Source organism: Monopterus albus, unplaced genomic scaffold (assembly GCF_001952655.1).
Source record: "Monopterus albus unplaced genomic scaffold, M_albus_1.0 scaffold308.1, whole genome shotgun sequence".
In the NCBI taxonomy this organism is placed as follows: domain Eukaryota; kingdom Metazoa; phylum Chordata; class Actinopteri; order Synbranchiformes; family Synbranchidae; genus Monopterus; species Monopterus albus.
The window spans coordinates 389099-401488 of NW_018128188.1; the positions used below are offsets into that span (position 1 = coordinate 389099).

Below are 12390 nucleotides of genomic sequence, written 5' to 3' on the forward strand. Positions count from 1 at the left end.
CCCCCCCATTCTCCCATCCCTGCTCCCTCCATTAGCCCCCTCTCACTGTCTCCTTCTCTTGTCCTCCTTCTGTCATTGTGATTAGAAGAGTGGTGGAGATCAGAGGAAGACGGGACCACTACCGCTGACCTCTTCCCTCCTTATCTCTGTCTCTGCTTTGTGCCAAATTCGCTTTCTTCTGGTTGTGTGTTTTCTCCTTTTCTCTTTCCACTACAGTTTTTCTGTCTGAAGTTTTTCAGGTTGTAACTGATATTGTCACCTTGGGCAAGTGGCAGTAACTATAGTAGAAGTAGCACCACAATTCATTTTGTTTCAATTTATCCTCTTTAACACAAATTGCTAGATCAGATCTGGCTTTGAATCCAGTTTGACTTTAGGAGAGAGCAAGAAGAAAAGAGAGAGAAGGAGAGACAGAGACAACACAGACTGTAAAGCCTATGACATTATTAAACTGTTATTCAGAACTGTTTGCTCGTATCATTTACTTGTGGCTGGGTTACATACAGTAAATGTTCCGCAGACCTCTGCAATGTTGGATCTGGTTGGAAATAGGTGAAATGTCCCAGATCCATTAAGATCAAATCCAACAAATATGCCATTTTATTAGCCATGAGAAATTTGCAAATTGTTTATTGTAATGTCACTTTACTAAAATAATAAAGATATAAATTAATGGTAAAACTGGAGAATTGGTAGTATGACTCAATACATGTAGGTATCATATGCAACTGACTATGAACGTGACGCTACATGTTATGTTTGGGCACACAATGAGCTCTGCTCTTTGAAAAATTCTTGTTTTATGAGTCGACACCTAGAATCAGCTGTGGCTGAATCTGAACCTTTGCTAAATCCCTTTTTAAATCCCTTCACTTATTTAAAATTACTGTAAATTAGCCAGCATCTTGTTCATCCCTCACAGAGACTTCTCATGCCATTACCTGAGTATCTGTGTGATCTTCTGCTGCAGTTCTCTCTCTCTCTTTGGTTGATCTTTTATTCACGAAGGGATTTAAACAAAGACAGTTGCTTGAAAGATGTAAAGGTGTGCTTTATTCTCTGTTGCTAACCACAATTTTCCAACATTTAATCACCAACACATCTGATTTTGAACATATAATTCCCGATCATTTTGTGTAATCTCTTTCTGTTTTTATTTTCTTCAGGGCACAGAGTTTGACGAGCCATGCGCAGGCCTGGACTGCAGCAGAGGATGCAGGTGCAACCCTGAGAAAGGCAGCAGGGTAAGTCATCGGTGTGATACTGTCCTGGCTCCTGTAAGATTTATTTCCATGTTACCATGAGCTCCAAAATCACAGCACTTTGCCATCTGCTCATGCACATTTGTAGTGCAACACAGACAAAGGATCCACATAGAGGACATGCTGCATTTTCAGGAATGATGATACTGTATATAAAGAATTCCATGTGTATGATTGATCCTCTTGAAAATCTAGTAAGGGCAGTTTTCAGCTTGGGGTGTGACTCCACATTGTCAGTCATGAATTAATAAGGTACTATCAATAAATTAAGTAATTTGTTCAGGACAAATTGTGATAATTAGTTAACATCTTGATAATATGCTGCTCTATAAGAGTTAACACAGTGCCATAGAACATTTCAACATTAAGAAGACATTAAACCTGTTGGGCTGTGAAGGTAGCAAACTAAACACAGTTAATTCTTTTATTTGGAAACAGTACAGACCTATAAACCAGTGTTTAGTTAGAAGTACATTTATTTCAGATGCGGTTTCAATCATAAAGCTGTTTTGGAAATTTACTTTGCAGAAACAAGCACATTACCCTTACTTCATTAAGAAACAATGACCCCAGAGCTCCGGTTTTAATTTTCCCTTTCTCGTGCCTTCACACATCTATATTTGACATATACTGTATCAAAGTCTGCTGTGTCAGTTTGTGTAATGCATGTTTCAACAGCCCTTATCTATATTGTGATTTCACAGTGCGAGTACTCAGACTCTGACTACAATAACAGTGTGTGTCTTTAGGTGAGGAGCTCATTTTCTTGTTATTCCTGCCATGAAATTTATATCACCTGCCAGGTGTTACCACTGATATCCAAACAGATGTTGGCAGAATGTGAGGTGCCTGCTCACTGATGAATGACTGCACATACCATGATCGATTAGATCCACTCTGCATACAGTCACAAATAAGAGGGATGGTTTGTGGCAGTTTTATACATCAAGACAAACCTGATTCCTTCAAATAAGTAAGTAAGTCAGAGAGTTGACGGTTGTAAACATCCTGTATACGTGGAAGGGTTTCTTGAAAAGTGCTTTTACACCAAAACAGGTCACAAAGCAGTTGCTATTGGCCTTTGACAAAAAATAATCAGATATCGGCTGCTGTTAATATGATATGGTGAAAATATGACTTTACATTACAACTGCAGTGTTGTTAGTTTCTAAACTGTGCAGTAAAACCTGTCATGTGTTGCCTTTATGGCAACGTAAAGAAATTTAATCAGTACAAAGGGTTAGAGTCACACTGCGGTTTGCAAGGAATGAATTCAAATGCAGAAGCACTAGAAATCGCATAAGTCTAGAGCATTTAATAGTTTAAATTTAGTATAAGACCATGTTGATGCAAAACCTAGACCAGAAACAGCTTTAATCCAAAGTTTCTGACATTAAATGACACATCGGTCAAACAGTAAATCCCCAATTAATTGCTGTCACGGGCATATGTTTAGTTTCAGAGGTGATGGGATGCTATTATTTATATACATTTATATTAATCTATCAAATAAAGGAAGGAATCCATTTTATGTCTTATAAGTCTAACAAAGGAATTACAGATGTGACTTAATTGAATTATTAATGCACCAACCCTGGAAGAAAGAAATAAAAGAACAAGAAAGAACAAAAGATTTGCATTTCCAACCACAGACCACAAGATGAAATGAAATTTGAAATATAGCATGCAAGATTATGGTATAGTGTCAGTGTTTTCTGCTACACATATACAGCATAGCGTGGATGTTGAACGTCCATCTAACTAATTGTAATGTCTTTTTATTAATATTATACAATAACATATATCCTCTGCCTCCACAAAGCTCCACCGATCAGAAAGTTTCGACTGCTTCTCTGTGTTTTAAGAGCTCAAACCCTGGAGTGCATGTTAATAACTGAACATATGAATCTAATGTATAAACAGTTTTATTCTAGGTGGGGAAAAACTGACAAGTCAAACTCCATCTGAGACCTCTCTCTGTGTGTGTGTGTGTGTGTGTGTGTGTGTGTGTGTGTGTGTGTGTGTGTGTTCACCTCTAGCTAAAACCAGACTAACTGCTGCCTCACACTCAGCTTCTTCCAGCCTGTATCCAAACAACAATTACCGTCTGACACACAAGCCTACACTTACTGCCTGCCTACTGTACACCAGTTTAGGTAAATCACATAGTGACGCATGTCGCATTACACCCAGGTACCTGTGGGTAAATGATATAGCTCCTACCTCTGTGTGGGCCTTCTGCTATATTACCTTCTTAAACTCCTATTGTCATGGTGGTGAAGTGCTTATTTTTCTCTTTTCAGTTTTACTTTTGTACTTAGAGGTTAGTGAGGTGAGGTGTGTTTCTCGATCATAGGTGTTAACCATCCTACAGTTCACAGATTGAAAGTAGTTCAGGTCAGTGTTTATGTGCGACAGCGGCTCAATCCTCCCCGGTTTCCTCCTCCCTGGTTTCCTTTCAGCACTAGGTGTCTATGATGTGTTATTGACAGAAGTCAGATATACATCACAAGTCCATAGGAACCACAGATTTTATTTCACTTTAAAAGAAGAATCTACAGAAAACAGTAATTATCCTTTTTTATTTATTTTATAATCAATTAATCTTCCAATACTTTGTAGAATACAAATAAACTGGTGGTCAGAAAGTACAAGTACTGTACATTAGCAACCTCAATTGTATGTACATGATTTAATGTTCCTGTTTATCTCCATCAGTGTACAGTCATGTTTAAGTTCCTCTCTGAGTCTGTCTCATCATTATTATCTTCATTTGGAAGCTGATAAACTGATTTAAGTGCGGTTTTCTTAAAAAGAAAAGCCTCGACTTTTTGCAGCATATTTCTTAAATATAAACAACATCAGTCCATCCTTTAGATAAAGCAAATTGTTCTTCCTGTTTTTGGAGGTATTGCCGTCCGGAACATGTTTCCTCCAGAAAACAAATGTGGCATGTAAACAAGCTAGTAATAATGCCCTCTCTAATAATGTCCTATTTGTTGTTTTTCAGGATTAATAGCCAAAGGGCTTCAGTTTTACTTGTACCGGGACCTAAAGTCCCAAGACTCTTTACCTTTGTCTTTCCTGGCTTTAGGTTCTGTGTCATATTGAATCCATTAAGTCCAATAACATCCTCTCCCACTGGGTAAATCCTGAGGGTCGGTGGTCAGTGTTAGAGATGACAGGACAGTGTGTGTGTGTGTGTGTTCAAAGCAATGCTGGGGTTAACACACTAGAAAGTTTCAGAGGGATCAGGAAGTGTGGGCTTTATTTAATTTTGTCAGACCTCCATTGGTGTCAGTCAGAACAAGTTGCCAGACAGGCGGCGAATGGCTTAATCAAGGCTACACCAAACTGAAGGTATAGTCGACTGGCGGGCAATCTCCTGAAATTTTTAGTTGTGTGTCCAGCACCATTAGACAGAGTCTGCCTTCATCACCCAGCTGAATATGTTACAATGCTGATGAAGGTAGGGTTGGGCGATTTGGATGATGTACACTGACAGAGATTTGGCCACACTGTCCTGAAGTTGGCAAACCATGCAGTAGTTTCTTATCCTCCTATCTTACTGAACCCAACTTGTGCCGGAGAATGTGGCATCCAAACCTGACCTGGACCCAACACAGTTGAGTTTGTATGGTGTTTTAGCTTTGAACTCTCCTTTTTGAATTCTTTTAAATGCACATGCAGGACACACACACACACACACACACACACACACACACACACACACACCACACATAGCAAGCCCAGATCCTCACTAGGAAAGGTTAAAGGTCACACCCTACACAAAAGCGAGGGCAGACCAGACGGTCAGGGGCACCAGGATCAGAAACTCAGAGACAGAGGGGGCCAAGTGTGTGTTTGCCACCGTCTTTTCATTCCTCTGTTCTCATTACTGTCAGCTTCTTTTATCTATTTGGTCCTTTGACATTCTTATTTAATAACCTTTGTCACATTTAAAGGAAAAGATAAAATACTAAAGATGTGTTGTACAGAAAAAGAAAGGGGATAAAATGAGCATCAAACAGCAAATTGAGGCACTGATTTCACTGTCACCAAGGTTGTTCTTTGTATAGTGTAAGAGTTAAAAGGAGAGCTAGAACCAGAGTAGAAGAAATTCATATTAAAGGTGGGCCTTTGACATGAAAGACCTGTTGCTGCAGCTTCTGATACTGTAGCTTCTACTGCCCTCATATGTCTCCTTCAGGAACATACAGGAGCCTGAAGTAGATCTTGACATGGACTGTCATGTGGGTTCCTTAGCAGAAAGTGTTGTGCACCTCCATTACAGTGTTCAGATTAGATGCATTTAGTTCAGCCTACGCTATATGATGCTGCTGCATGTGGCACTGAATTACTAGAGGATGCAAATCAGCATATGTAATGTTGTGTAAATCTAAAAAGCGAATATCTGTAGTTGTGGTTTGGTCAGTCTATGCTGTTAAGTGTATTTCTAGCTTGGTTTTTAAATTGTTTTGGAAACAGTAGTTTGACAAATTCATTTAAGTTCAACATCTGCTTTCTTTTAACTTCTATTTCATATAGGCTTTGCCCTCTAAGAGCTGGCATGCGCAGTCCTGAAGAGATTCTTTCATGCCCTGCACTGGGCTGACCCCAAACAGGTCCGCTGTGGTGGTATAAATGCCAATGTGACCTGTGATCATCTTCAGCAGTCTAAAGAGCAAAGTTCCTCAAAAGTCAGTATTAGCAGTATATTATACTGAGCAGGTCAAACCAAATCATTAGCTCATGAAGAGGAACTGATAACATGGCTCTTGAGTACTCTTGTATCTGAAAATACACAGATGTCTTCTTTTCTTTTCCACCATCTCAACCCCATGTGCTTCATTTTATTCTCAATGATACTAATGAGATCCAGTCATTAGTCTTCTTGTCATCACACGCTCTTTATCTCCATATGGGATGCTTCTTTCACCACTCTCCATCTCGTAACTCCTCTGCTGCTCACGCTCTTTTTAGTTATTATTATTATTCTTTAACTGATACCAGGCCTGCCACTTGACAGTTCCCAAATCAAGTTGACATCTTAAGTACAGAGTGTGGGGAGTAACAGGGACCGTTTTTGTCCACAGTTGTATAAGTCCCAGCAGCAGTCTGGCCCAGATGTTACAGTAACTGATTTTTGAGCTGTCACCAAACACCTTTATATGCCTCAACCTCAACAGCCACATCTGTATGATGTTTTTAAAGGCCTTAAAGATATAAATGAGCACTACAGGCCAGTTGCATCTGCTGTTTTTAAGGTGTACTCACTGGGGTGTAAAGTCCTTGTCCCAAGTGCACATTTAGTAATTTTTTTTAAGACTGTGTATTATGTACTGTTGGAGACTTTGGTTCTTTCATGAGAAAAGAAGCCCTAGTTAGTATTTTAGCTTTGCTTGCTAAGGATCATAATAGTGGACATTCAAATAACATCAACTTGTAAACATGCCAATCTAGGAAGTATTAGTTTCATTTTATCCTCTTCCTCCTTGTGCTGTTTCTCACTTACTGTCTGTCAGCTGAGAAAACACCACAACGTTATGGCATCATCTCCATGGGACGGCGGAGCCAGCTGACTGATAATGGGATGGGAAAGCACCTGGATGAAAAGGTTGTTTTTGTTAATGGTATCCATCACCACAAACAGATGAATCAGAGGTACAGAGGAGAGGGGTGGGAATCTGCGTGGGGAGCACGCAGACAGGAAAAACATACCATCTGTGGAAGAGAGAGAAGAAGAACAGACTGTGCTGCTGGAAAACTGTAGCGATTCTCTGCCATCAAACTGATTCACATGTGATGGGAGTTTGATCGGTTCATCTAAAGGGTAGCAGTGTTTTGCACACATTGTTGTATAGTGTTTCTACACCGGTTGTGTTTTTGGTTGATGAGGTTTAAGATCGTTTTTTGTTGGGTGAGTCATAGTAGTTAAATACGCCAACAAGAACAGGTGGCATCTTGTCGACACAACAGGACAGAGCATCGTCCTTGATCCAGTGTTGACATGCCACAACATTCTCATTATATCCTTGATTATTAAATTATTTTGTTGTGTTTAAAGTCACTTTAATTATTGTATTTGCTGCTACATACTGTATTTGGAATTTAACTCGTTCTATTATTGTGTGATAGTTTGAATATATTTCTTAGGCTTTGGGAAGCACTTTGTCACAGCTGTTTGGAAAAGTGCTATATGATACATGTGCGCCTGGAAAGGTCAGTACCTAAACACTGAGTCACCCAGGAAGTCAAGAGTAACTCTAAAAGTGTTTGAAGCAGTTTGTTCAAAGTCAAGAGTGTTGTTTTTTATGTTTAGACAGGCCAAATGAGCTAGATGTGAAGCGCTATAGTTTGCATTTCAGTCGCCTCTTTATGTTACAACATAGATGCTCACAAGACAAAGGTCACAAACCTACTGTGAAAGTAACATTAACAAAACTCTGTCCAATAACCCAGTTACTTTTGTGTGACAACCTGAACCTAAATAGCTCAAATGGGGAAAAAGGACACAAAATAAAATGTACTGCAGGTGTAGTTGCATCCATGGTGCCCCCAGCTTGATGTCTTTAATGTGTCACTGTCTGAGATAACACATTTTCCTTCTTAGGTAGCTGTATGGGAGTTAATGAGGCTCTCAGTTTGTACCCTCCCTATCTTTGTTTGTTGTATCATCACTTATCCTGAGCAGAAAAAAAACATGTCTGAGATTAACAAAGGTGTTTGGGTTCATGGTCTGATCACTGAATGGGAAAGGAACCTAAACATTCCCATCTAGAGAGGACGTCCCTCTTTCTCTTGCCTGTGTGTTTGTGTAGATGTCTGTAAGAGCTGCTGACTTTTTAGTTAGTGTTTTCAGTTGCTTCATCTTAAACACTATCCAAACTGCTGCTCTTTGAGCACATTTTGTATCCATCACTCTGCCTTTTTGTTGAGGGTGTTTGAGGTTCTGCCGATTCCTGTGTTCACGTGGCTCAAACTGGGCCTTCAGACTGCCTCGCTGATTAAACCAAAGACCCTGGCGTTTGCCAGCTTCTGCCTCCACGTTGCTCCCGTCACAGTTCTGCAGGGAATATGTGGTGTGACAGTTAAAATCTTCCCCCCAGCACACCCAGCCCTCAGAACAATGCTTCCTGATAAGCCTCAGAGAGCAGTGAGGGTGCATGCGTGTCTGTGTTCATGTTTGTACGAGAACAATACACACACGTCATTTTTCACACACATGGTGGCTAGAATTTGTTTGTCCAAGCGGCTCTTCTCCATCAGGAAGTGAGGTCGGCCCAATGGGAGCAGTAAGTCCAGAGAGCTTAGTGGCCTAGAATAGGCTTCATTATACCCTTTGTGCTGGAGGGGATTTGGGCCTACAAACTGACCAGTCTGCTGGAAGGTGATGAGGACAGAAGGTCTAGAAGAGCCAGCTGGAGACCCAGTGGGCTGACATGAAAACAGATGAGGTCGTCTGTGGTGGGACTGTCAGGAGACGTTTATACCTGTTAAATGACTGGGTGGAGTGTGAAAAGGTTTGCTCGTAGTAATAACCCCACAAAGCCAGCCGACTGTGCAGCTTTCCAGCCTCTTTTAGTTTGTTTAGTTTACTCCTTTATCACTAAGCATCAACACTCATACAGGGCTATAAAATCTCTAGCTGGTGAATTAGCTGGTAAACATACTGGAATATTTAGTAGCTTAAAAACAGATTTCTGGTGGTGGAGACCCAACCAGAGATGAAAGAAGACTGAATATCTTGTTTGTATTTATCAAGCATCAACCTCTAAGGCTGAGGAATGAAGCCAATACAGAATTGTCAAAACCTACAGTTCCTCAAATGGCCACTTGAGGCTGGTTCCCCTGCATATTTTCTCTGGGTGAAACCAGGTGTAAGTGTGAGCTGTGAGCCAGACCAGCTCTGGCAGGCTGCCTTTACCTGGCACAGCCCTGTCATTACTGTTACCTGTCCGCCCTGAGGCCACATGGGTTGGAAACAGAGCAGCAGCCTCTCAAGTAGACACATGCTGTGGTCAAGGCTAATGTAGGATCATTGTCAAGTGCCAAGTGCATGAAATTTTGTCTTGGTGACATTAATGCATCCAGATACATAAAGTTAGCTTTGCTTGTGCATGCTGTCACATCTGATACATAGAGTATTACATGGTTCTGTTCCATTGGCATAGAATATCTAAAACTTTCACAAACTCAGACTCTATCTTGAAAACAGAAAGCCCGTACACTAGGGCCACGTTCAGACCGCGTTTCTCATCACAACATGGTTGTATCTACACAGATACTAGGATCAGATATGGGGGGGGGGAATTACCTTTCTTTTTGTATTTGTGTCTGTATGTGTGATTGGAAATAATTGAGGAGTGTGTGAACCTTTACCTTGTGTGTAATGAAGGGTGTGCAACCTCTGGGCATGAGCATATACTGTACTGCATTAATGTGCCATAGAAAAGATATCAATCTATGTTGTCACCTCAAGTGGAAAAAAATAGATTCAGACAAAACTGTCTGAGCCAGTTTTTCAAATCAGATAAAATCCTCTGACACAGACATCTGTCCCTCTCTCCACCCTTCTCCTCTCTCTCTCTACCCCATTATACTGCATAAGATATGAAGTAATGGCAGGTTGCCAGTAGTTTTACCAGTGGTGTAAATGTGTGTGTACATTCATGTTAACCTGCCTATTAACAGAGGATTAACAGGATTCCTTTGGCCTGTTCTTCCATCCACATCTAAATGAACACAGACTCCCCTGCATATGCTTTGTCTTTGGTTTTTTGCTGTCATCATGTGGTTACAGTTGGGTAGTGCAGGTTGTTAGCTGCAGTACATGCATATTCATAGAGAATAATAAAGTCTTTAGAAAGGATTTTGCGCTCTTTAAAACCAAAATTTTCCCTTAAATAGACCAAAACGTTAATACTTTAAAACATATCATACATTTAATTCCAAAAAAATAAAACATTTTCCTGTGATTGTCTACAGTAATCTACATATGTTCGTCTTCTAGACCACCTTCTAAGTCTGCATGCCACTGCATGCCCACACGAAGCACCAGTCCTCTGAGGTTTGGGATTGTGTGGCACACTCACGTGTTAACATCCCTTCATGACAGAGAGAAAAAATAAAACTCACAGCTGGGTTTACTTTTTTTCATCTCTTGCAAACACACCAGTACACAAAGGCACAATGGTGTGTTACTCCGGCTCAGAAGCTCCCTCATCAGGTTGATGGTGGTGTGTAACTGAAGATGGTGATGAAAGGACAGAAAGAATGGTGGACATGAAGACCCTACATTTACTCAGATATAAAGTTGATAATATATAAGAGGCTTATATGTGTCAAAGGCAGGTCACTTCCATTTGAAATATGAGAGACTGAATCACCTGAAATCTGAGGCAAACAGGTGGTGATAATTTTGCCAGCTACTGTTTTGAAAGTTAGAAATAAACTTTCAATCTCATTCATTAAAAGTATTTGACAACGCTGACACTGAAATAACAGTTTGATGTCTACAGTAAGGCCTTATATTCTAACAAATTAACTGCAAAAGGAGCCTCATGGGTTTTCAGTTTTAGTTTTTAGGTTTACAGTTTTGTACATCACACAGCTTCATGTCTTTAAAAGTGACCATGTCTTCTCTGGTTTCCCTTCGCTCAGGGACGTCCGGGGCTTCTCGGCGAAGCTGGTCAGAGCGGACCAGAAGGGCCACGTGGGAGCCCAGGGCCTCCAGGGCCTAAAGGAGAGAAGGGCCACTTTGGACTTAAAGGACCATCTGGTGTCAAAGGAGACAAAGTGGGTGCTATAGATCCTCACACGGTTCATATATTGTTTTTCAAAATACCTGACATTCAGTATTCAGCTTGAAATGCTGATATAAATTCATATTAATTACTAAAATGATTATGTAATTGTAACTGTGACAATTAAATTCTTGATAATTAATTGTTTTTAATTTATGCAGGGACCGATGGGAGTGCCAGGGTTCCCAGGAAATGATGGAGTACCTGTAAGTAAGATGGGGGTGGGGGTAACTAGTCGGTTTGCCTCTGCACAATCAAAGGTCAGATATGATTTCTGTGACAGCAGCACATATAGTGAGATGTGATTACATTAATTATAATAAAACTTCTAAGGCCATTTTGAGTAATGTGAGTAAACGTAAACCCACTATAGGTCAGCCATGACACCTGGACTGTATAATGTCAATATATTGTTTATTTTATCATTACTGATTTTAAATAGGTTTAGTAATGAAGGCTCATCTTTTTTTGTCATTAGCTAAATGCAGTTGTAGATCTCACCATTCTGCACACACCGAGTTTGTAGACATTATATTACAATAAAATAATTGTAAAATGCATGTAATTGTGTATATGCATGTATATATTTTATGTATGCACACATAAATAGATACTGGTCAAATATGAAGATTAAAATTTATTTGAGAGCATTATGTATTTAAATTTCAACTTTTTTTATATACATTAAATGAATAAGGGGTCCAGCATTTGCCCCACATGTTTTATTTTTCAGTATCATCATGTTTGGAAAAAATGTTTGCATGAAATACAATAATGAATGTAAAAAAAGGTTTATTAAATGATTTCCTATCGAATTTTGTGCAATTGACATAAAATAATAATAATAATTAATATTACTTATCTCATGTATGTAGCTGGGGAGGAGAATACAGACACCTCTGAATATAATGTAGTCCAGTAACTATGGCCTCAATCAAAAACATATAACTGAATTTATACATTTATGACAATTTCTCCAAAAATGTAAACATTTTGAGCTTCATAAACACAATTGTTAAGGCGGAAGTGCTGAAGTGCATACAACTGTACAGGTGTATAGATATAACTATAGATAGGTACTATTTACTATCTACTATTGTTTCCTCTGTAGGGTCATCCCGGTCAGCAGGGTGGCAGAGGCTTACCAGGACTAGACGGTTGTAATGGGACCAGAGGTGATCCTGGAGTACCAGGCTTTGGGAGAGGTGCACCTGGGTCCCCTGGGCGTACTGTGAGAACAATCTTCTGCTTTTTCAGTCCAAATATTTTTGATATTTTGAACCACATTATATAGAGACTCGAATGCGAGCGCCTGGTGGCCG

The 12390-nt window shown here is 39.9% G+C and overlaps 1 protein-coding gene across 7 annotated transcripts in view; it reads left to right on the plus strand.

The window, feature by feature from the left end:
- Window positions 1-12390, plus strand: part of col4a6 (collagen, type IV, alpha 6) — a 90803-nt gene that overhangs the window by 44932 nt on the left and 33481 nt on the right. For all 7 annotated transcript variants that reach the window (XM_020623699.1, XM_020623701.1, XM_020623702.1 and 4 more), the window contains exons 4-7: window positions 1167-1244; window positions 10926-11060; window positions 11230-11274; window positions 12180-12299. In XM_020623699.1, the coding sequence (XP_020479355.1) occupies window positions 1167-1244; window positions 10926-11060; window positions 11230-11274; window positions 12180-12299 (378 nt within the window). The remainder of the gene's footprint in view (window positions 1-1166; window positions 1245-10925; window positions 11061-11229; window positions 11275-12179; window positions 12300-12390) is intronic.